This window comes from Leptodactylus fuscus, chromosome 2 (genome assembly GCF_031893055.1).
Source record: "Leptodactylus fuscus isolate aLepFus1 chromosome 2, aLepFus1.hap2, whole genome shotgun sequence".
NCBI lineage: Eukaryota > Metazoa > Chordata > Amphibia > Anura > Leptodactylidae > Leptodactylus > Leptodactylus fuscus.
Genome location: NC_134266.1, coordinates 45,533,354 through 45,558,321, shown reverse-complemented (window position 1 = coordinate 45,558,321; position 24,968 = coordinate 45,533,354). Strand labels below are relative to the sequence as shown.

The 24,968-nt window shown below is 42.2% G+C and overlaps 1 protein-coding gene across 1 annotated transcript in view; it reads right to left on the bottom strand.

The window, feature by feature from the left end:
- Positions 1–765: 765 nt before the first annotated feature.
- The window catches only part of MOSPD2 (motile sperm domain containing 2), a 75,643-nt gene continuing 51,440 nt past the window's right edge, over positions 766–24,968 (bottom strand). Inside the window, exons 10-15 of the mRNA XM_075263674.1 lie at positions 14,957–15,069; positions 14,487–14,583; positions 12,414–12,510; positions 11,881–12,010; positions 3,624–3,726; positions 766–2,575 (exon numbers count right to left, since the gene is read on the bottom strand). Of these exons, the coding sequence (XP_075119775.1) occupies positions 2,429–2,575; positions 3,624–3,726; positions 11,881–12,010; positions 12,414–12,510; positions 14,487–14,583; positions 14,957–15,069 (687 nt within the window). The 3' untranslated portion in view covers positions 766–2,428. The remainder of the gene's footprint in view (positions 2,576–3,623; positions 3,727–11,880; positions 12,011–12,413; positions 12,511–14,486; positions 14,584–14,956; positions 15,070–24,968) is intronic.

Genomic DNA, 24,968 nt, shown 5'->3' with positions numbered 1-24,968 from the left:
CAGGCAGTTGCTTTCTCTATATTAGTCTATGACGAGGGTATAAAAAATAAACTCAATGCGATTACTTCGTTTGCTTAACACTGCTAAGTTGTAGATAAGAGGCTATTAGTGCACAGAGTGAGACAATAGATCAATTAGCCAGCTGGAGAATCCTACTCAACCCCTCCCTGCTTGAATACAGAGAACGTAAAGTGAACAAATAGTGAGACTGAAGTTAAGGAGCAGGAGAACAGCTTAAGTGGAGAAGAAAACAGATCTCCTTAATAAAATATATTAAGTTTCTTATATCCCCCTGTACTATTCATTTATGAAAAGTTGTTTGTTAAATTCCCCCAAAAAAGCGTACCTCCAGTTATAAAGGGGCTTTCTGGCCCTATATTGAGTTTTTGGTACTGATGACGTATCCATTGGATAGGTCATTGGTATGTGATGAAGCCTCCGGGTGCTAGAAGCTGTTAGTGGGTGGGGAGCGTGCGCAGTATGGCTCCTATTCAAGTAAAAGAAGCAGTGCAGTAGCCCTGTCCACTGCATAGAGGGGGTTTTGGAGAACTGCAGCACCGCTCCTATTACTTGATCTGTATCTCAGAAGAATTGCAAAGCAAGTAATACAAAGTATTCACTGTATAAAGTAATATATACACACTGTAACTAATCCAAAGGTGAATACTCTATGAAGTCCAAAAAATATATAAAAAATTTTTCAGCACAATGGGGTCTTAAAATAAAACTTAACTTTTAATTAATGAAAAAAAACCCCATCAACAGTAAAAATAAGCAGCAGATACAGAATCAAAAAAGAGCATGCCGTGAGTAAGGGACAGATGTCCCGAAACGTGTAGGCTTGTCTATCTCCGGTGCCACACGCACATGCATGTATGGGTTTATTGCAGTAAGTTTTTCTTACATGCTCTTTTTTGACTCTGTATCTGGTGTTTATTTTTACTGTTGATGTTTTTTTTTCATTAACTAAAAGTTAAGTTTAATTTTAAGACCTCATTGTGCTGAAAAATTGTTATATATTTTTTGGACTGTTTTGCCCTTACCGGGGGCGTTTTTTTTTTTTTTGTGCACACGAGGTTAGGCTGTTTCTCTTATATTTGTGAGCTGTGGACATTCTTACTTTTTATACTCTATGAAGGATGTAATCCAGTACAATCCTCAGTTACGGGGCATGCTCAGCAATGTCATCTGGAACAGGACAAAGGGATAGAAGCGGATGTCTATGAGCTAATGCGTGTGGATCACATGGGAGTCAGCTCACGTTATTTAAGCAAAGAAAGAGGTAGAGGAATCTAGGGGAATTATTAAGAGTTGCTCTATCCTGCCCAAGTGCTTATGTGATTGCTTAAATAACAATTCCCAAATAAACTGGAATGACTGAAAATACCTCAAATATATAGAAATAGGCTAAACAAAACTTGAACTGAGTCTTAGACACGTGTAAGGTGCTCCTAAGGTATTACCTAACAAGTTGGCTTGGTGCTGTACTGGCCATACACGGCTTTGCCCTAGGCCTAGAAGTTTGAAGCCTGGGCCGGAAGAAGACACGTGAAGAGGATGTTCCTGAAGAAGATGGAGGCAGTGCTGGAGCGTTCTCTCGCAGCATTGGGGAAGCCCCCAGTGCTGTGAGAGAACTTATTTGCATATCGACGAAAACTGGGATTTATACCGAACAGCAGCGAAGAGAAGACATCTAAAAGGTAGGAGAAGAATAGCCTTGCTTAAGGCTATTCCGATGTGTTAGGGAGAAAAAAAATTGAGTTTTAATGATAGGATCTCTTTAACTGATGACCAATCCAAAGGGTATTTAGTCTGAAAACACTTTAAGGTGAGCAATAAGTAGCTGCTGATACTTCTTTCTTCCACATCTGCCCTTGGGGGAGAGCTGGAACACCCTAGTGCTTATCACCATCTTTGGTTATCTACTGCCATTTGTAGTGGCCCATTGATGGACCAGAGAAGGTCAGATGTGAGAGCTGTGACACCCTTGAGTACAGAGATCACACAGCTCAAGAGCACCATGCTGTTGGGAATTGATATTTAAGCAATTCTATACCGTGACAAATAAACAAAATGGATGTGTTATAAAGTAGTGTGGGATAAAGAAAATGCAAAAAAAGAGAAAGCATCCATGCGAAAGGTGCCATATGTCAATTCTTGGCTTCAACCCACTCGTGTTTTATACAGCATTACTTTCTGATCAGCGGGATGTATACATAGGGAAGATGCCATGAAGAAGCACCAGTATAACCTGAGCTATCAAAATCTGCATACAGATAAGTGCCCTCCATCCCCATGTGTCAGTCATATCGTGGTTTAGTCCTGTTATATGCCAAACACTAAAGGCAACTTTGGTTGAGTCAGAAGATACCTCCTGCAGGATATGAAATATTCATCTGGTAGACAAATCGTCCAGGGCTGAGGTGGATTATCTACTGGTGTCCTTCAGCGAGTAGAGGATGGCTGTGACTATGGCCACTAAGATAGACAATAGAAATGCTATCAAGTGCTGGTACCAGACGCAGTGCCCAACCTGTTCCTCCAGTCTGCGGTTTGTTTCTAGAAGTTGATTTATCTGTAGGAAGAAAAAGAAGAGAAAACCCATAAAATTATTGCCCAATTAGAACATATCAACGATACAACAAATATTAAAGTCTTGTTACAACCAATGGCTGCTGGGGGCCTGAACAGGCGGACAAGTATGGTGGCTTCTAGTAACAATCTGCCAAGGAAATGACTAATAACTGTTGACTACATGCAGAGAATCAAGTATATGGCTGGGCTCTTGTAAATATATGGCTGGGCTATTGTAACACTGGATGTTACCAGTCGCACAATAGGTTGTGTCCCTACAGTCTGACTGTTCAGTACTAGACGGTATAGGGACACCCAATGGGAATGGTAACATCCAGTTGTCAACTTGTTCACACATTTACAAGAGGAATAACAGTAGAACACGGATTCTCCAGAACTAAAATGTACATGTCAAGAGAAGTGACAAGGCTTCTTTAAAGTGTGCTGAAACAATACTATGGGGGGAGGTATCAAGACCAACATATAGTAAGCTGGTCGTTGCAATCCCTAGACCGTAGGCCTACATTGAAGTCTACAAAATCTCACACCTGGTATCAGGCATCATTTAGGCCAGAAAACTAGTGCAGATTATGACAAATTTGACTATGCCCAATACTCCCATACCATACTCCCTTTCAAGTTTACACACATGCAGTTCACGTAGTCCAAGACCATGACGATGATATGCTGATACATATTTAGCAGGAACGTTTATGTGATTATTTTAGGAGATCAATGGCTGGTACAGTTTTATGGCTGATACTTTCCGATTACCACAGTGGTATTGACAAGTCATGTGCTAATATTACTGGGCTGACACTACTGTCTGGACCTACATCACTCCATGGGCACAGCCGTATACATTATATGCAGAGGTGTACCTTGAAGTGCCTGGGACCCAATGCAAAACATGAGCCAGGGGCTTCCACCAAGGGGGGTCACATCCAGTAACAGAGCCCCTTTGGAACCATTGTGCAGGCCCTATAATATTTATCACTCTGCAGAAATAAAAGCATTGATATTACATAATGCCATTCAGTAGACTTCACCTTAAAATGCAGATCTTCATTGCTCAATAGTGGCCTGTTCAGTGCATCTTCCTTTATTCCTAGTGTGGCTGGCTTGTTGGCTTCAATAACATGGCATCTTAATCTGAAAAACAGACAGGATGACGAAAAAGCAAAAGATGAAAACAAGTATTGCCTGGGACGTACTTGTGCGTTACTAGCACTAAGCTGGCACCTATATCAGAGCCTGAATGTTGGGTCGTTATTGTAATTCTAAGGACTAATTCACACGGCCGTATATTGGGTTCTTGTGTTGTCTGTGTTTACACTGGACTGATGCTGTATGCAATATTCCTGTCTGTACTGGAGAGGACACTGACCTGGACATACAAGTCCATGTCCTCCACAAACACACGGACATGACATACTATATGTATGCACATCAGATGATCTTTTCTATGCCCAAAGTCAATCAGGCTGGGAAGGGATTGATAAAATCAATGATACCCCAATAGGTTATATTACATCATTACATACGAACATGATACATCTCATTATATGTAAAACTGCAAGCATTAGGCCCATAAGCACAATGTGCACCACAACGACACCAATATTATTAATGTTACAACGTCACCGACCTATATAGTGCTTTCCCTATTAGATTACTGGGGTAACAAGATACATTAGATAGGAGCTCAGTCTATATGAGATTACATCTACTCCCTGTATTATATTCATATATTATACACAGGGAGTATATGCCGGAGGGCAGGGAATGAAGGAGGAAACTCTAGACATGGCAAGTGAAGACATCACAGATCACTTTGCAGCTGTCTCACAAACCATTTCTTGGACCAAACACAGGTGTCAGAACCGGCCTGAGGGTAAGTAGACACGTGGCAGATTTGTATATTGAAAACCTGACATGTATATACTGCAGGACAGAAGACCTCTAGTGCTGCAAGTATGCAGTCTGGAGAGTTGCAGATCGGCATGAGGATCAGCCCCAATCGATGGAGCTATTGTGCTCAATGCCGATCCTCTCCTGTTTTCTGACACTAATTCACTGCATTTTCCTGTATTCGTCAATGATTCATATAAGGCCTGAAGAGACCCCGATGCATAATAATACCACTGAAATGAAATGGAGGGTCAAACCTCTGGAAAATAATTTGAAGCGGTTCGCCTACAGTAGCTCGAAAATCTTGGGAGCAAAGTGTGCTGTGTTGAGGCACTGTGGTGCATTATACTGGGGGTGCCTTCTGAGGACCATATCATACTGTGTGAGACCACTGTGGAGCATTATACTGGTGGGGGGGGGAAATATGGGGGGCCTATTATACTGTGTGGGGCCACTGGGGTATTATGTTGGGGGTGGCGGGGTACTGGGAGCATATTATAAAGTGTGGGCCACTGTGGAGCATATCATACTGTGTGGGGGTCACTGTGGGGAGCCTATTATACTGTGTGGGGTCACTGTGGAGCATTATAATTGGAGGTTGCAATGTAGGGAGCGGGAGCTCTGGGAAGCATTATACCGGGGGTGCTCAGGGGAGCATTTTATACTGTGTGAGCTGCCATGGAGCATTATACTATGGATATACTGTGGGGAAGGTCTCAAAATTTCTGATGGCAGCCCTGCATCCTATACCTGCATCATAGCTCCCTCACTACAACCCTGTGCATGAGTGGGGTGCTCCATGGCCGTGTCATTCTCCATACAGTACTGTGCATAAAACGGCCATGGAGCTCTTGGGGCAAGTACATTACTATAGCGGGATCACGATAGTGGGAAAATATTCAGCATATATGCAAGATTTCATTAAATTCACCATGGTGAAGGCTATTAACGGGAATCTGTTGGGAGGGTCCACAGAACAAGTTCCTCTGGTGGGCCCTAAACCCTTCACACTGTGTATAAGTATATAGAGAGTTGTATAACAGATGAATTTCCATACAACCACCTAAAAACCCTGTGAGATGATAATGATCCAATTAAAATGAACAGTGCACCCGTGTGCATTTAAAGAACTAAATAGAGACACATTGTAAACTAAATACACCGCCTTCCAAATTATTATTCAAATCGCATTTAAGTATCATAAAGATGTAATTTTTTTAGTTTTCAATTAAACTCATGTCTGGTCTTGTGTCCCAGGGCTCATTGAAGCACTAAAATCAATCTCAAACACCGGTAATAATTAGTGTAACAGGTGAGCCCAATTAAAGGAAACTTACATTCCTCAATATTAACCCCTTCCCGCCGATGGCATTTTTTGATTTTCGTTTTTGACTCCCCTCCTTCTAAACCCCATAACTTTTTTATTTCTCCGCTCCCAGAGTCATATGAGGTCTTAATTTTTGTGGGACAATTTTTTCTTCATGATGCCACCATTAATTATTCTATATAATGTACTGGGAAGCAGGAAAAAAATTCAGAATGGGGTGGATTTGAAGAAAAAATGCATTTCTGCGACTTTCTTACGGGCTTTGGTTTTACGGCGTTTACTGTGCAGCCAAAATGACATGTCCCCTATATTCTGTGTTTTGGTACAGTTCCAGGGATACCGAATTTATATGGTTTTATTTACATTTTGACCCCTAAAAAAAATTCCAAAACGGTGTTAAAAATTTTTTTTTCTAAAAGTCGCCATATTCCGACGGCCGTAACTTTTTTATACATAGGTGTACGGGGATGCATAGGGCGTCTTTTTTTGCGGGGCCGGGTGTACTTTTTAGTTCTACCATTTTCGGGAAATGTTATTGCTTTGATCACTTTTTATTCTAATTTTTATCAGAATTAAAACAGTGAAAAAACGGCGGTTTGGCACTTTTGACTATTTTTCCTGCTACGGCGTTTACCGAACAGGAAAAATATTTTTATAGAATTGTAGTGCGGGCGATTTCGGACGCGGGGATACCTAGCATGTATATGTTTCACAGTTTTTAACTACTTTTATATTTGTTCTAGGGAAAGGGGGGTGATTTGAACTTTTAATACTTTTTATATTTTTTTATATTTTTTTTTACTTTTTTTTTTTGCATTTATTAGACCCCCTAGGGGTGTTGAACCCCAGGGGGTCTGATCACTAATGCAATGCATTACAATGCTAATGCATTGCAATGCATTGCAAAAAAGCAACATCTCTTTTGCAGGCTGTATACACCAGCCTGCAAAAGAGAGAATTTGCAGACCGGCTGGGAGCCTTTAACAAGGCTCCCGGCTGTCACTGCAACATGACGTCGGCCCTGGAGCATGCTCCAGGAGCCGGCGATCCTTGCCAAAATGGCGGCGCCCATGCGCCGCCGGGAAAATGGCGCCTCCGGCGCCTTTGACAGCAGCGCCGGAGGGGTTAATGCCTCCGATCGGTCTACTAGAGCTGGTTGTCTACTGCTTAAAGCAGTAGACACCCGGCGGCTATGACGGCCGCCCGGCTCCCGGGCGGTCGCCATAGTTACAGACCCGACACGCGCCGTACTATTACGGCGCATGTCGGGAAGGGGTTAAAGAGGACCTTTCACCTCCTGGGGCACACGTGGTATAATACACCGCTAGAAAGACGACAATGCGCTGAATTCAGCTTTTCCGTTCTGTGTCCCTGGTGAAGAGCTATTGGTGGCAGTATGGTAGCTCATCAGTGTCAGAAGGGCGTTTCTGATAGTCAGTCAGCAATGCCTCTCCTCACAGCAGCGTCTATAGCAGGGGTCCTCAAACTTTTTAAACAGAAGGCCGGAGGCAGAGCAGGTCGCACAGACATCAGGAGCGGTGCCCTCCAATAGGTAAAGTGAAGTGCGCTCCATGGCCTGGCCCGAGCTCCCCAGGAGCTTCATTATAAACGCACGCCTGCCGGCGTTGTCGGCGGGGCCAGACAGAAGTGCTTGGCAGGCCGCATGTGGCCCGTTGGCCGCAGTTTGAGGACCCCTGGTCTATAGCGTTGTACTGTGAGGGGGCATTGCTTACCGCCTAGCAATGATGCTGAGCAGTGAGGAACGCCCCCCCAGTACTCGTCTATGGACAAATACTATCAGGAGGGGAGGGAGGCGTTCCTCACGGCTCTCACAGTAAAGCGCTATAGACGCTACTGTGAGGAAGGGCGTCAGAAACGCCCTTCTGGCCATGAAGAGCTTTGGTAACAGCACTGGGGGCACAGAACAGGAAAGCTGAATTCAGTCGGCTTTTTAGCCGTGTATAAAACAGCCTGTGCCCCAGGAGGTGAAAGGTCCTCTTTAAGCAGGCCACAGGTCTCATGCAGTATGGGAAAGAACAGGACTGAGTTGCAAATATATCTGGCCTATGAAGTGAAAGCAGCAGTCGCTAGAGCGTTTTGGCCACTTCAAACCAGGGCTGAGGAGTTGGAGTCATGGTCAGAGTTGGGAAAAAGTTATATGCACTGCCAGGCTAACTAGTAGCGCCTCCCTACAGTATAGTGCAGTACTACGTTTTGTGCCTCCTTTACCTGTGCCAGGATGAGCCTCCCCTTTAGGTACCAGGTGACAGCGACTCCATAGGTTTTTTTTTTTGTTTTTTTTTTTTAGGTGCACTGTATATACTTTTCAGGTCTGACCATAGAACTCTGTAAGGATTTCCTCTATCCAAATTATTTACCTGATGATTTTTCATTATTCTGATTCTTCCATTTTATTGACATTTTGGCTTCTTTGGAACCAATTACAAGTTTTCCATGGAGTTATGGTCTCAACTAACCATAGTTGTCCTGGAACCAATTACCATTGTAACTTCAGGGACTTCCATATTGTATAATTTATTAGATTCACAGCATTTACATATCTACTTTCATAAGAAACAATTCTGTTTCCCTTTTTTTGTGATTTAGAGAAGCTTTCCTGCATCTGTCTGGGCATGGCTGTGTCCAGGAATATCCCTATCCTCTCTTCCCTATGTTTAGCTGTAAGACAACTGGCTGGAACAGAAGCCTCCCTGCTTTGTCCTGTCTGCAGTAGGCCACAAATATTGGCATTCACCTCCACCGATTGTGAGAACAGTGGGGTTTACTCGTGGTGACACCAGCCACACTAGAGGCAGATGAACCCCTTTGGTGGGCACAGACAAGCCCCACTCCCATTCATTTCAATGGAATTCACAGAAATAGCAAGTGCTGTACTTCCATGGGTTCGACTCCCTTCAGGTCAGGCGCAGTCACAATAAGGGTTATACATGTTGCCTTACATTTCTCACTGGTCATACCCCAATTGTTTATCAATTTACCCTCCATCATATGGATAGAGGATACATATTTTTCATGGCATAACCCCTTTATTATCCATACAACTGTCAGATTGGGGGTGAAATAAGGCACATATATGGAAAATACCCATCATCACTTCTTAAAGGGACAGTAGTCAGACGGTAACTGTTCTGTGTGCCATAATCTTCACCTTTAATGACATGCATATGAAATTCAAGGTGTAAAGATACTATTAACTCTCAAGTGCAGCTTCATTAATTTCTGAACAACACAACCCAGAATACTTCAAGTAGACTCTGAACTTCACCGCAAATATTAATTACCAGAAAACACCGGACGCCACGTAATAAACATCTACTCATGATGGCTCTCTATTCATTACAAGAAAATAGGAAGTCATTCTGAGCAAGAACTTAATTAGCGACTATTCGGCTGCAAAGTCGGTGGTTCATTAAACTTCTGAAGTCTCCGCGCTTACCGCCGATGAAGTCTTATGAACCTACAATACTCAGAAGGTATAAATGCCAAAGTAATCACAGGTTATAGCATTTGCTCTATTTTAGTCTGCCATTATATTTCCTGCTTTTTGCAGATTGCATTTCTGACAAGACAACAACCGTGTTGACAAAATAATAAGCTTTCAGGCCAGGACTACGGACAACTACTCCCTGTGTGTTGACCTGGTGATGAACTATGAATGGCGCTGTATACCACTAGTAAAGATTCACTCCACAGTTTCAGATTTTACTAAGACTCGCACTGTAATCTTCACTCATTTTCAGTCCCCTAATATGCAGTTTACACCTTGCTCCTGGTTTCAGACTTCTCCTCTGTGGACGTGTCTGTCCCAGTAATACATGCTGGATGTGAGCTGTGTGTGTCCAGGATGCTGCCGACTTCAATAACTTTCATGCATCTGCATAGCTACTTTCCTGGACAGATTCTCCTGCTGCAGCCCATAAATATCTCTTCTTCCCTGACTGGCAGACACTGATGCTGAGGAGTATGTGAATTACCTATTGCTGAGTTTGTTGTTGGTGCTCTACAGACTGTGTGATCTTTCTTCCCTGATAACTTTTCACCCTCTGATCTTCCCTCTACAATCTCCACCTGCTGATATCTCTAAATCTGAAACAAGGGAAGATAAGAGCAGCATGAGCCTATAGAGCACACTGTCCCTGGCTCTATGTCAGAATTAAAATGACAACCAGCTATGTGAAGGAGTTACACAGACTCTGCCGCAACAAAATGGTAAGACAGTTTTAATGAGGACTACTTCGGGGGTTGCTTAATTTTGCATTTAGGAAACAATGAAAAAAAAAAAAAAAAAAAAAAAAAAAAAAAAAACTTGATGAAAACTGGTGGAGAAGAAAAGTGGGGAGTTTGCCAAAAGCAACCAGACTGGTTCTTTATTTTTCAAAAAGATAGCTGAAAAAAACTTGACTGGTTTCCTTAGGAAATGTTCCACTTTTTTGTGCACTTCTGATAAATCTCTTTTGGTGTAGATGCTCCATCCATGTGTAACAGTCTTAATGGTGGCAGCCAGTCATGTAATTTAGGGCCGATATCTACAACTTACAAAGGCCAAGTATGAGCATAGTCTGAAGTGGATGCACCAGATCCATAAAAGTAGATACTAAAAAGTTTGTCTCTCATTTTGATAGTTTCCTAGTTTTTGCGCAGCCTAAGGGTGCATTCACACTACATAACGCCAGCGTGTATCACAGCCGTACACGCCGGCGTTACAGAAGGGCTGCCGAACACTTCCCATTCATCTCTATGGGAGCCGGCATGCGAGCGCTCCCCATAGAAATGAATGGGCTGCTTCTTTCACTGCGAGCAGTCCCATTGAAGTGAATGGGAAGTGCCGGCGTATACGGCAAGCTCTGTTCATGCCGAGCCGTACACGCCGGCACTTCCCATTCACTTCAATGGGACTGTTCGCAGTGAAAGAAGCAGCCCATTCATTTCTATGGGGAGCGCTTGTATGCCGGCTCCCATAGAAATGAATGGAGCTGCTTTATACGCCGCTTATTCTGAACGTGTTTTACGTTCAGAATAAGCTTCAGTATACGTAGTGTGAATGCACCCTAACAGAGATGAATCTAGAGTTCACACCCTGCGGAACTGGCTTGGTTTTCACCATTCCTCTAAATAATAAAATGGGCACATACTGTACACATGAGCCAAGCTTGAACTGGAGATGACAATTATTAAAGGGGTTTCCGGGCTAAAAATATTGATGATCTATCCGAAGTACAGGCCATTAATATCAGCTCTGACACCCAGCAACCCCATCGATTAGCTGCTCTTAGCAACTAACACAGAGAACAGAGCAGGAAGCAAACAGCGCTGCCTTCTGTGTAGTGGCCAGACCAGGTCACTGCAGGTAAGCTCTTTATACTGCCTGCTTCCAGCTCCATTATCTATGTGTCATTTGCCAATAACAGCTAATTGATGGGGGTTCAGGTTGTCAGACCCGCACAAATCTAATATTAATAAACTATCATTAGAATAGGTCATCAATAATTTTAGCCCGGAAAATATATTTAGAATTCAGAATTAATGTCCCTTAGAGATAAAACTGTCATGCTTACCTTTACACAGTAATTGATAAAATTCTGATAGCCTGCAGCCACCACTAGGGTACGCTCATTGTATTTGTATGTATATAGCTACTATTGAACTTAAAGGGATTTTCCCGTTACAAACATTTATGTGATATGCCATAAATGTTGGATAGATGGATGTTCAACCTCTGGGACCAGAACGAGTCTCAAGAATCTGGGTCTGGAGGTGCGGGAGATTCTTAAGATAGGGGCACTTCTCAGAGTTGTAAACCACATGTACTTGACATTTATGGCATATCCTGGGGATAGAGGAGACAGAAATACCCCTTTAATAGAAGCTGTAAAATATGCAATAATCTCTCCCTAGTGACAACTGTTATATTAACTGTACCAGTGCTGGGTCTATCTGCTGGACATATGTCACCCGTGTGTTAAAATCTGAAACTTACACCAAACACTCGGTCACAGACACCAATAAACCACCCCGTACAGGCCATTACAGACATCAAGGTGTCCTACCTGTGCTCCATAACTTTACTCCTGGGCACTTCCTTCCAGAACTGTGCCAGCTCTTGAGCTCCGGTCCCTGACGATTGCTCCATCTCAGCAGCCATTACTAAAAAGCGGTCCTGAAGTGAAGCTGTGGATGCTTTGTAACAGATAAGAAATAAATACCAAAAAAAAAGGAAGAAAAGCAATTGAGAAAGAAGTTAACATGAAAGATTAAGAGGTGAATACATTTTCTATTACACATTGTGGATGTGCAGCAGATTTTCTGGGTTATGTGTAAGTGTAGAGCAATCAATCACAGGCGCCGTCTGTCATGACAAGGTCCTGAGCTTTCCTTATATTATCACACTTATGAGACGGGAAATAGCTTTTACTGAAAATTCCTTAAATCCTTATGTAAAGTTGGGAGATGGAAATGTCCTGATGTATACTGCTCTTGTAACAAGTTTTTACTGAACATTTCGTCCAGAATAAAAGCCTCTAAATGCACCCCTAACCCCAATTTGTCTTCTAATAACAAGCTGCTTGTTACAATGTATTACCTGCATGAAGAGAGACAACAATGTCGACTGTGGAGCCGGGCTCACAACTGCTGTTGCTTGGTTTTACCCGAAACTTATCAGGAGCCGTAGTCCTCACCTAAAAGTAAAATATAGAAATAAAAGCACTGTTCCAGCTTAAAGGGTCTTTCAGTTTCAGTAAATAAATGCTATTATTGTATAATAAAAAGTTACAATTTTTGCATATGCTCTCTGTATCACATCCTTACGGTTTTCTAGATCTCTGCTTGCTGTCATTCATTCAGATTTACCAGTGGATAAAAATCAGTCCACGGTCATGTGATATACAGTCCATGGTCATGTGATATACAGTCCATGGTCGTATGATGGACACAGGTGCACAGTTCGTTACAGTCACAGCATAATAATCAGACATCTGCCTGGTAACGAGCTGTGCACCTGTGTATTCATCACATGACCATGGACTGTACATCACATGACCATGGACTGTACATCACATGAACATGGTGTGATTTTTATCAACTGGAAGTAAGAAGAACAATTGATAGAAGTGTACTTGATACAGAAAGTATATTGGAAAATTGTATTACTTTTCATTATACAAACAATAACATTTGTCTCTCAATACTGGTCTGAAACTGAATCACCCCTTTAAGGTCTCATGTATACGACCATGTGCACAGTCAGTGTGCTATCCATGTTTTTCATGGCACTGACCCACTAACATCTATGGCCCCATACAACACGACCATGTATTTTCATAGTCCCTTGTATGGGGCCATGAGCCAGGAGCAAAACTCAAGACAGATCCTATTCCTGTCTGTTTTGCGGCCCGTACTCACTGACCTCAATGAATGGGGCCACCAAGGCAGAGTCATTCATGTGTCATCCATGCCTTTCAATCACTGCCTGGCGACTCCCAACATGGTTGTGCGCATGTTGCTTAAAGGTTATGTGTGAAATTGTTACAATGATTTAATTGTAGGTATATCAAACAAACTAATTTCTGTAATTATATACATAGGTCTTATTTTTATTTTTGCATTTTTTTTTTTCTAAAATACTTTTCCTCTCTGTCACCTGTAACTTTTATGTAGGTGACTCACAGTTTTGTTTCAACAGGGCTGGTGGCGCGTGGTAATGGAATTATTTTTTTCTATTTCACTTTATTTTTTTTGGTCTGCTTTCCTATTTATGTATTTTTATACACATTATGACCCTCACAAGGTTACAACAGACCTTTGGAGGGCATTTTAGCTTTTTTTTTTTGCCGATTTCCCCTGTATCTGATACATTAGCCACAGTCTTAAGAGGAATACAACCTAACATGAAGCGGGTCCTCTATGATACTGCTGTTCCTACAGTTTCCTGCAGATCACATGACCGCAGAGGGGGAGGAAAGCTGCATCATGGGGGCTTCCATAGTGAGTGCCATGTACATGGCGATTGGTGTATTACCATCTCGGCCTTCTCTCTGGGATATCTAGTTGTTAAAGCACAGGGAATAAGTATCCGAATGCTAGGGGCCCAATTATTGGGTCCTCCAATGATCAGAGCGGGGGGCCGAAAATTCCCCTAAGGCCTACTTGTGAATGAAGCACCAGTGTACGTGTGTGACCGGCGCTCTATGAAATTACAGTTCCGGAAGTCCCATTGTTGAGAATGGGGCGCTGGTCATGCACGTGCACTAGCACTCCATTCCCAAGGAGGCTTTAGTCCCCATTTCAGTCCCCCATCCTCCTGATCGCTGGGGGACCTGGTGATCGAGCCCTCAAGTGATCAGACACTTTTCCCCTGTGCGGTGGATAGGGAATAAGTGTCCATAATGGGACAACCCCTTTAACAGCTGGCCCCTTACGCCTGCAGTTGCTTAATTCTGTAAGGACGTACATGTATGTCCTTGAAGAGATAGATGCTGACCACCCGAACATATGCAGACAATGGGCAGTCAGCATCTAGTTCATTAACATTTTTGCTTCATTAGATACTGGTCCCTTCAGCAGCCCTATTAAATAATAACAATAATTATAAAAAAAAATCACTTGGACAACCCCTTTAAATTACATAGCTATCTGGTATAATGTAAAAAATTACCTTAAATGCCACTGTATTCTTGGTGACGTTATTGAGGACGACGACACATTTCCTTTCTCCGCTTTCCTTAGATCCGAAATGTAATTCTTCTGCAGGACTAACAAGAAATAAGATATAAATACCACGCAAACAACAAAAAAGAAAAACTTTTTCTAATGAGAAAAGACAGATGTTGCATAATAGTTTATTACAGAACTTTCCGAAGATTCATTTGCAAGGACAGAAAATGAAACGGTCTCAGCCCTTTTGGGAGATTTCCTTTAGATGGAAACAGATGAAAACATCAACAGAGAATTGTGACTTTGGTGCGCAAATGAGAAAAATCAGCAAAATGTCAGCCGTCGCGAGAAAAACTTCTGAAGACGGAACATGCTTGATGTCAGCACTTTAAGAGACGCGTTTCACTATCTTCACAGCCACAAACATTATAAGAGTGAACGTTGGAAGCGAGCTGTGATCTTCTAACATACCTAATATGTAGTAAAGGTCCTTTAAAAACGGTTGACGTCCTCCTGTTGTTTCTTGGTTTGGCTTCAGTCTTTTCCCCGTCTTCGTGTCTGAAATGATCTTCTGTGCTGTGTAACTGAAATAGAAAAGAATGAAGGAATAAAATCTCGTGTCTTATGTCGCTCTGCCATTCTGAAGGCTCCATCCATTATAGACACATACAGAAATGGCTTGGGATAGAAAAGCTCAGCGATTTAGGGTTGGCAAAATCTCCGTCTGCTCTAGAAGATACAAGTCATGACATAAAACAAAGCCGAGCTGGCCTAGAGGCTTTGTCTAGCTGAAATTGCAGAAAATTGATGTATCCTGTAGCATTCTCATGAATATAGTACAGACTACAGGGTGTTATAAAACTGCTAACAGTGCTATGATTAGAAGAATGGGGAGATCTGTCCCCTGTAGTGAATGTTGCGTGGTGGTCAGAAATACAGACATTGCTCCATTCATTTCAAAGCGAGTGCCAGCGATAACAGCGGACTGCAATAAAATACATGGAGCACTGCACACCCTGCCACACTATCACGTCCCTGTTCCCTTGATCAGTGGGGGTCTGAGTGGTCGGACCCCCACCGATTGGCAAGTTCAGCCCTGCCCTATGGGTGACTATGTAATATTTTAATTCCTAAAATCCATAGACTGAATCCAGGTATCAATATTGATAAAACTACCAGCACTTTTATACCAATCAAATTCAATAGCGGAGATTTATAAAAAACTTCTGTAAAGAAAAGCTGAATACCAAGTTCAAAAGAGTCCATTAGAAGCAATTTTGTGACAGGCAAATTTAAAGGGGTATTCCAAGATCTCCATATTGATGCCCTATCACTAGGATATGTTCATCAATCTCAACACCCAGCACCCCAACATATCAGCTGCTGGGGGGGGGGGGGCTGTAGCGGCTTTGCTGTATACCTGGCACTGTGCTGTGCCTGGTATAGAAGCTGGATCACATTTACATCAGATGCTAAAACATGGTCCACAACTTGTCTAAGCACTGCAGCGTCTTCAAAAAGTTGACTGCTGGGGGTGCTGCCAATTCCCTTTCCGATATTAAGCCATCAATATAAAAACCCAAGAATACCCCTTAAAAACCCCACATGTGACTTCCTCATACAACTACAATTGGGTGTATACCTTTGCAGCTGTAGCTGGACTATACTGGTTTTAACTTCACCTTCCCCTGTTTGGCCACAATTCGTTCCATTAGTCTCAGTGCCCAATATTAGCGAACTGTCAAGTGGGCGGTTTTGTTCAGTATCAATATCTTAGATTGACATTAGTCCTGCAGTCGAGTCCACTACTATACTGAGGGCTCTGTATATTGCACGGTGGCCATGCAATATTACTGCAGGTCCCATTCACTTTGGGTGTCGGCCACCCTGATCACATATTGATAGCCTATCCTAATAAATAATAAGAGAGAGTCTATTAGGTCCAAAATGCTTTCCAAATCAATAATGATACAGTATAAGGGCCTTTAATAGGAGGAGGAACATATCTTCATGGCCACATATGAAAATCAGCAGCTAAGTGCACGAGGGGTGAAAAGTGATGCAGGTAGGGGCAGAAAATATCAATTGTGGCTGAAGAGGAGACATTGGCCACTGATTCCAGAGGAGAATGGAGAATTTGCAATATCCTATAGGCATATATGGCCCTGCTCTCAAAGCACTTGCAGGTCGATCCACATATCCATAAAAAGATGAGTCTCTGCATAGCTTCATGTGGTTTGTGGCCACAATAAATAAATTAAAAAAAAAAAAAAACACAAAAAAAAAAAAAAAAACCCACACAGAGGCAAGAGAAGGATTTAAAACATGTTTTATTTGATACATAAGCAGAATAAAGATACAATATGATTAATCTCAGTGTAACAGACAATGAAGTAGTAAGTAGTCCAAGACGACTTAAGAGGTAGAAAATCATCCCAAGGCCACTGGCATTTGTATATACAGTCATGGCCATAAGTGTTGGCCCCCCTAAAACTTTTCCAGAAAATGAAATATTTCTCCCAGAAAATTATTGCAATTTCATGTTTTGTTATACACGTTTATCTCGTTTGTGTGTATTGGAACAAACAAAAAAACAGAAATATAGGCAAATTGGACATAATTTGACGCAAAACTGCAAAAATGGGCTGGACAAAATTGTTGGCACCTTTTCAAAATTGCGGGTAAAGAACTTTGTTTCAAGCATGTGATGCTTGTTTAAACTTGCCTGTGGCAAGTAACAGGTGTGGGCAATATTAAATCACACATGAAACCAGATAAAAAGGAGAGAAGTTGACTCAATCTTTGCGTTATGGGGGCGTTCACACTACCGTCGGTGTCCGACAGGTAGTGTCTGCTTAAAATCTTGCACGGACATTAGGAGCGGACACTAGCTGTGTCCGTGACACCTGTCATTTATTTAAATGAGCATCAGGTGCGTTCTTTTGCACTCCGTGCCCGTCCTTCCCTGTCCGCAAGTAAAGATGTCTGACTTTTCAAGCGGACAGAAAAACCCTACATGTCGGTAGTGTGAACGCCCCCTATGAGTTTGTGTGTGCCACACTAAGCATGGTGAACAGAAAGAGGAGAAGAGAACTGTCCGAGAACCAAAATTGTAGAAAAATATCAACAATCTGAAGCTTACAAGTCCATCTCCAGAGATCTTGATATTCCATCCACAGTGCACAACATAAACAAGAAGTTTACAACCCATGGCATTGTAGCTATTCTCCCTGGACATGGATGGAAGAGAAAAATTGATGGTTGCAACGCAGGATAGTCCAGATGCTGGATAAGCAGTCTCAATCTACAAAGAAATTTAAGCTGTGCTGCAGGCTCAGGGGGCATCTGTGTCAGCACCAACTATGAGTCGACAGGAGACCCAGAAAGCCCCACTATCTCAAAGACATAAAAAGCTAGACTGCAGTTTGCCAAAATGTACATGAGTAAGCCAAAATCCTTCTGGAAAAACGTCTTGTGGACAGAGGAGACCAAGACAGAGCTTTTTGGTAAGACACATCATTCTATTGTTTACTAAAACTAAATGAGGGCTACAAAGGAAGAAACACAGAACCAAGAGTCACATATGGTGGAGGTTCAAAGATGTTTTGGTTGTTTTGCTGCCTCTGGCACTGGGTGCCTTGACTGTGTGCAAGCCATCATGAAATCTGAAGATTACCCAAGGATTCTGGGTCTCATAGGCCCAGTGTCAGAGAGCTGGCTTTGCGTCCCAAGTCTTGGGTCTTCCAGCAGCACATTGACCCCAAATATACTTAAAAAATCACCCAGAAGTGGATGAAAACAAAGTGCTGGAGAGTTCTGAAGTGGCCAACAATGCGTCTGGGTCTAAATCCTATTGAACACCCATGGAGAGATCTTAAAATTGCTGTTGGGAGAAGATAAGGCAGCCTCCAAATATGAGACATGGAGCAGTTTGCAAAAGAAGAGGGGTCCAAAATTCCAGTTGAGAGGTGTAAGAAGCTTGTTGATAGTTATAGGAAGCGATTGGTTTCAGTTGAGTGTGCAACCAAATATTAAGCTGAGGGTGCCAGTAATTTTGTCCGGCCCATTTTTGGAGTTTGGGTGAAATGATATTTTTGTCTTTTTTGTGTTGTCCCAAAATATAAACATATGTATAACAAAACGTATAATTGCAATAATTTTCTGAAAAAAAATACTTCATTTTCTGGAAAAATTTCAGTGGGGGCCAATATTTACGGCTGTGACTGTATATTGTATGACTCTGGCACTTGTACATATATATATTTTATGATTTGGGGACATATATATATTTTATATGATAATGTACTCTCACCAGTCTCTGTACCTGATAGCTCACTGGCTATGGAGGCCTTCAATACCTAGATGCTACATCTGCCATTGTAAGCAGCAACCCTGTCATAGGAGCCACTTATAAATGTAAGACAGTGTCAGTAGTGTTCCCAATCGGGAAAAGCCCTTAGATAAAGTTGTGCTTTATAGCATATGTGTCATTTTCATAGAAATCTGTACCTCTTTAACCTTGAGATTTTTGGGGAGGGGGGGGGGATGTCCTACTACTGAAGGTTGCCTGAAGGAGTCACAGCAGGTTAGGCAAGGGTTGTGCCCTATGAATATGTGCCCTTACACTTAAAGGGAGTGTGTCATCAGAACCTGGCCTGTAGATAGGTAGGTTAGTGTCACCTGAATCAAAGGGTGCTTTTCCCTTGTGAATCGCTGCCTCTGTTGTTAAGACGTTGCCGTTTTTGTGAGATCTTTGAAGCAACAAGGACATTGTCTTTAAAGCAATGACACATAGGTCACTGGTCTAAGAAAAGGAAGCGGAGCTCAATATCACAGTCTCGGACAATCCCTTTTATCTAATGGCCACGTTAAAGATTCAGTAATGTATTAAGTCCCCATTACAGCACCCATAGAAGTCTATGGAACCCTTCTGTACACTGATTGTTTTCAGTTTTACACCGGTCCCCCCAGATGCATTGCCATAGCACAAAAGTGTCTACTGCTTTGCACTGTACAAATCTGTCTAGTGTATGGGACTTTGATTCATGGGGGGGGGGGTTATGACATTGCCTAATGTGGCAGCCCTTTTACCAATGGCAGACTCGCGGCTCATAAACCATGAGCAATACTCTCTTCTGACATGGCGGACTCCTGTATCTATAGGGTATGAGTTTAAAGCCAGTTATGCTGCATAAATTGCTATGAGTTTTAGTAATGTTAAAAAAAAAAAAAAATCAAATATAACTTGGAGATAATGTATTTCCCAAAGCATTGGCAGAATCCCCTGCACCAATAATACTGTCACAATATTCTGATAAAACGGATTTAGCCATTTAGCCTGGATTTGTATGCCGCTCTTCATCCTCCCACCTGCAAAGAAAAAGAAGGAAATGTAAGAGATGCTAGACATAAAAGTGGTGAAGGTTACCGCTATTCACTTCCATTTATCATACAGCTTTATAACATGATAGGTATTTAGTACAACATGGCCTCGCGTAGAACAATTACGTAGAATACAGTGGGGGAGGGGGCACAATGATTATTAGATAAGAATGAAGAAATGCTGTCAATAAGCCATTACCTACAAGGACAAATGAATTGGTGTAATATGAAGATTGGCGATCTCCAAATGAGCCTAAATAAGACTAGAGAGCGCTCCCCGGTAATTCTGGAGCCTTCAATGTCACAATAGCAGAAAAAGATGCTGCAATTGTTATTGGGACTCTAAGGAAACTGCTCAAGTAGAAAAATGCAATTTAAGACATGAGTAAGCATGACACATTATATTTCCAAAAGCCACATCACAAGCCACACTCCAAAATTAGGGATCTAAATGCAATTAAACTTCTTGAAAGATCACTGGGCTGAAATATCACCATTAAACAAGATGGCCAAAACCTGACAAGTCGTCATATTACCTTAGATATTACTACGAAGACAATGTGTTCTTTATACTGGTGCTTGTTCTATAATGGGCTGATCACTAGGCTGAAATTCCGCCATTAAACAAGATGGCCAAATCCTGACAAGCCATCATGTTGGCCTAGATAGTACTGTGGAGATAAGACGCTCTGTATTCTGGTGACTGTTCTATAATGGGATGGTCACTGGGTTGAAATGCCGCCATCAAACAAGATGGCCAAAACTAGACAAGTCGTCAAATTACCTCAGATATTACTATGTAAACAAGTGGCTCTGTATACAGGTGGTTGTTCTATAATGGGGTGATCACTGGACTGAAATACCGCCATTAAACAAGATGGTCAAAACTAGACAAGTCGTCATATTACCTCAGATATTACTGTGTAGACAAGCCGTTCTGTATACTGGTGGCTGTTCTATAATGGGATGGTCACTGGGCTGAAATACTGCATTAAACAAGATGGCCAAAACTAGACAAGTCGTCATATTACTCTATATATTATGGTGGAGACAAGCCGCTCTGTGAGCCGGTTGTTGTTCTATAATGGCATAAATCCAGACGAGCCATCACATTACCGTAGCTATTAGGGCAGAGAAAAGCCGCTCTGTATACTGGTTGCTACAGTATACTGGGCTGATCACTTGGTGATATACTGCCTTTAAACACGATAACCAACACCAGAGGAGGCATCATGTTACCCCGATTTTAGGGCAGAGATAAGCTGCTCTGTATACTTGTTGTTATTCTATAATGGCCTGATCACTGGACTGGAATACTTTATGACACTGGGTTCACACCAGCGTTCGGTCTCCGTTCTGAGGTTTCCGAAAACCTGTCAGACTGTGTCCGGCCATGAGCGGCGGTGAGCGTTTTATGCTCTCCGTGGCGAAACCGTTTTTTTTAAAACCGGACACAAAGTCCTGCATGTCCAACTTTGTGTCCGGTTAAAAAAAAAGGTTTCGCCGCAGAGAGCACAAAATGCTCACGGCCGGACACTTTTCAAACCATTCATTTGAATGCAGGTTTCAGTCTCCTGCCCAGTTTCGGGCAGGAAATAGAAACCTGAAAGCGGAGCCCCCGGGGCGCAGATGTGAACGAGCTCTTATTCTATTTTACTTCCTTTTAATAGAAAACTGGCTCTAAAGTTCTCGCTAGCAACGCTCTAACTAAGCACTGCCAGGGAGAATCCATATACATTATAGTGGATTGCCAGTATGTACAGGAGTAGTAGTTGCCAAAGGGGGCATGGTTGCCAATTCAAACAGCTGTATACCACCAGGAGCAGTGGTTCTGGTGCCATATAAATGCTAAGATGCTCAGCTTTCATTTGGTACCAAGACCTCTATTAAAGCTAGAAACAAAAATATCACTAAAGACACAGTCAGGGGTGTAAATATGACATGCAGCAAATACATTATAAATTTTTTTACCCCCCCCCACTGTTTATTGAAATGAACAGGCACTCTGACCCTTCAATTCTGATCAGCTCTGCATGGTAAGTAGTATATTATCATATTCTTTTTAAGGATTTTTTTTTTTTTTTAGGGTATATAAGAAAAATTATTATCCTCAATGCTGATTGTTGGGGGTCTGAACACTGAGGCCTTTACTGACTCGAAGAGTACCCTCATTGTGAAGGTAGCGGTGGAAGCAGAATGCCCGTCCCCACTCCATTCCCTTAAACGGGAGGGCTGTACTTCCGCTATTTCCACAGAGGATAATGGATATATAATTTTTGTGACACGACCCTTGGGGTGACCGGACCGTGCTAGGAGACACCTGTGACCGGTGAGTGTGTTTTTTTTTTGTTTGTTTTTTTACCTCCCCTGGGCCTAATAGCCTAAAAAAATAGACTGGCCAACCCCTTTAAGATTAAATGTGAAATATCTTTAGAGATAGCCCTTTATATACACTACTACCATGACATAACGTCTTCCCCACATTTAGATGTGATGTGTCAAGCAAATCCATAAAACCTCCTCGCCGACGAACGCTGGTGAATATATTGTCAAGCTTAGTCATTACCATCTCAGTTTCTCTTCACACACCGGCCTTGTGACATGTCCCACTGTGCAAGTTCCTCTTCTCCCAGGCCGTCAGACGCACCATGGACGAGACTGACATCCTGTAAATGTGACACAGACATAAAAATACTTTGACATATGTACAAATCAGCAATTTATTTAAAGAAAAATTTTAAGAAAAAAAAATAAAAATAAGAGCATCTTATTGAAAACTTACAGTTTGTTGCAGAGGAGAGCTAGGTCCCACAGTCCAGGGCTGGTTAACGTATAGATATGGAGAGGCAGATACAGAGCAGAGACAGCAGGGCAGTAGAAGGCCAGGGTTAGAGGCAGCAGGTTACACCAAGAAGTAAAAGATGACATGAAGCGGCCGTGACCTTCTTTTTCATCCCTTTACCAGCAGTCTTCAGATACTGAAGGCCTCTTCAGGCCTCCAGTAGAAGCGTCACCTCACAGCGTAGCGCCACCCCTCCTCTTCGCGAGAATGGAAACAGGTTATCCGGAGTCAATTGAATCATTTGAACAATTTGTACACGTAGCGACACAGACGTACATGCAATATTAATAGTAATTACACAGTTAGTGCAACACATGCTGATCTGTATTACCGAGTTAGACATAAACGAAGACCCTGCCGGATGGCGTATGCGCCCGACGCGTTTCACCAACAATACTACGTTTGGCTGAGGAGGCCAAAGGCGCAATTGAACCTGATAAGATTTTAATAAGGGGACGCATTATGTATTAGTTCATCTATGTAATCCACAAAAGCGGAGCAGAAGGGTTAATTAAATACCTAAAAAGGAACATTATAATGGCTCCGACTCCACGTGGAGCGGGGGATGAAGTGAGGACACAATCCTGTGAGTTCTTGACGCTTATTCTGCCTCGCCGCACATAAAATATGGATTTTTTTTTTCTTTTTATACCTATACAATAGCTGTCAATGCTTCGAGAAAATGAAGTATTTAACTTTACATCTTTGTATGTATAGACTCCTGAAAAGCTGGTGTCTTATGCAACAATAAATGGATCCGCCACTTACTAAGAACAGAACAATCTCTTAAGTGTAGTGCAAACCAGTCTTTAGAAATGACAGCCGTTATCAGACGCCTGAACGGAAAAGAATTCATTCAGAATTGCTATCAGCAGGTAATACCAGGACACACTGGAAATAGCGCACCGCCGTGTCCCAGCATAGCACGCAGGAACGATTTTATAATATACTAAAATATCCGGTGGGTCCAAAGGATCCCTCTGAGGTCAGGAAAATAAGTCAGTAGCCACCGCCTTAATGAAAACTTCAATATGTGCTAAAAAAACATAATGGGGATCATTTATCGAAGGCGGTGGAAAGGTAAAATGAGGCGGTTGCTTATAGTAACCAATGTAGTGTCAGCTGTCCGAGGCCCAGGTGAAAATGAAAGTACTAATCTGATTGGTTGGTATAGACGACCTCTCCACTGGACCTTCCCATGCAGGGTTACGTAGTACAGTGCATGACATGGCAGATATAAAGGTAAAAAAAATGTCAAATTCTAAATACTGCGCCAATGGGTTTTTAAAATTATCTGCAGGTGTGTGTTTGGGGCATTTACGCCGCTTAGCCATTCTTTTGGACAGGGACAAAAGTTACTCTCGCTCCCTCCAAAAAATAAGGATACATAACGGACGGCAACGAATCCGATTTTTGTTTGTTTGTTTTTTCAAACATTGAGGTCTATAGAAGATGGACACAAACAGATCACCACCAAATAGTAATCCGTTTGTGTCCATTTTGCAATCCGCTGTACTCTGTGATTGCTCAGAACGAAGTATGAAAAACAAGGGGAAACACCCCCCTCAAAAAACTAATCCACAAAAAATGAATATAAATGGACAGTTTTGTTTTTTTTTTTAAACCAAAAAAGCGATGGATTATGGTATGTGCTGTGTAACTGTTTGTGTCTGTTACAAAGCATGTGACATGTTTTTTTTTTTTTTTTTTTTTTAACAAAATATTAGAATATAAGACCTCACAAATGGGGTCATTTCAGGCATACCATGTTTCCCCGAAAATAAGAGTGTCTTATATTAAATTTTGCTCTTAAAGATACGCTATGTCTTATTTTATTTTTGTGTGCTGCTGCCACCACTGCGTTATGCTGAGATGTGCGTGCTGTGCAAAGACATTATGAAGAAAAACATTGCAGCCGGCTGAACACTGTGTGCGGTGCTCTGTGTGGACAGGAAAACTGGCTGCCACTGCTGTGATACCGTACGTTGTATCCACTGTTCCTCCTGCTGTGGGATGAGCTGGGAGAGTGGACCCCCCGCCGTATACGATGCTTAGTGTATGCACAGCGGAATCTCCCAGCTCAACCTACAGCAGCAGGAACAGTGGATAAGAAGTATCGCAGCGGCGTCAGCAGCCGGCATACCTGTGCAATGTTTTTCTTCATACAATCTTTACGCAGAACTATTATTATTGGGGTATGTCTTACTTTCGGGGGGTGTCTTATTTTTGGGGAAACAGTATTTCATGCCCATTTATTTA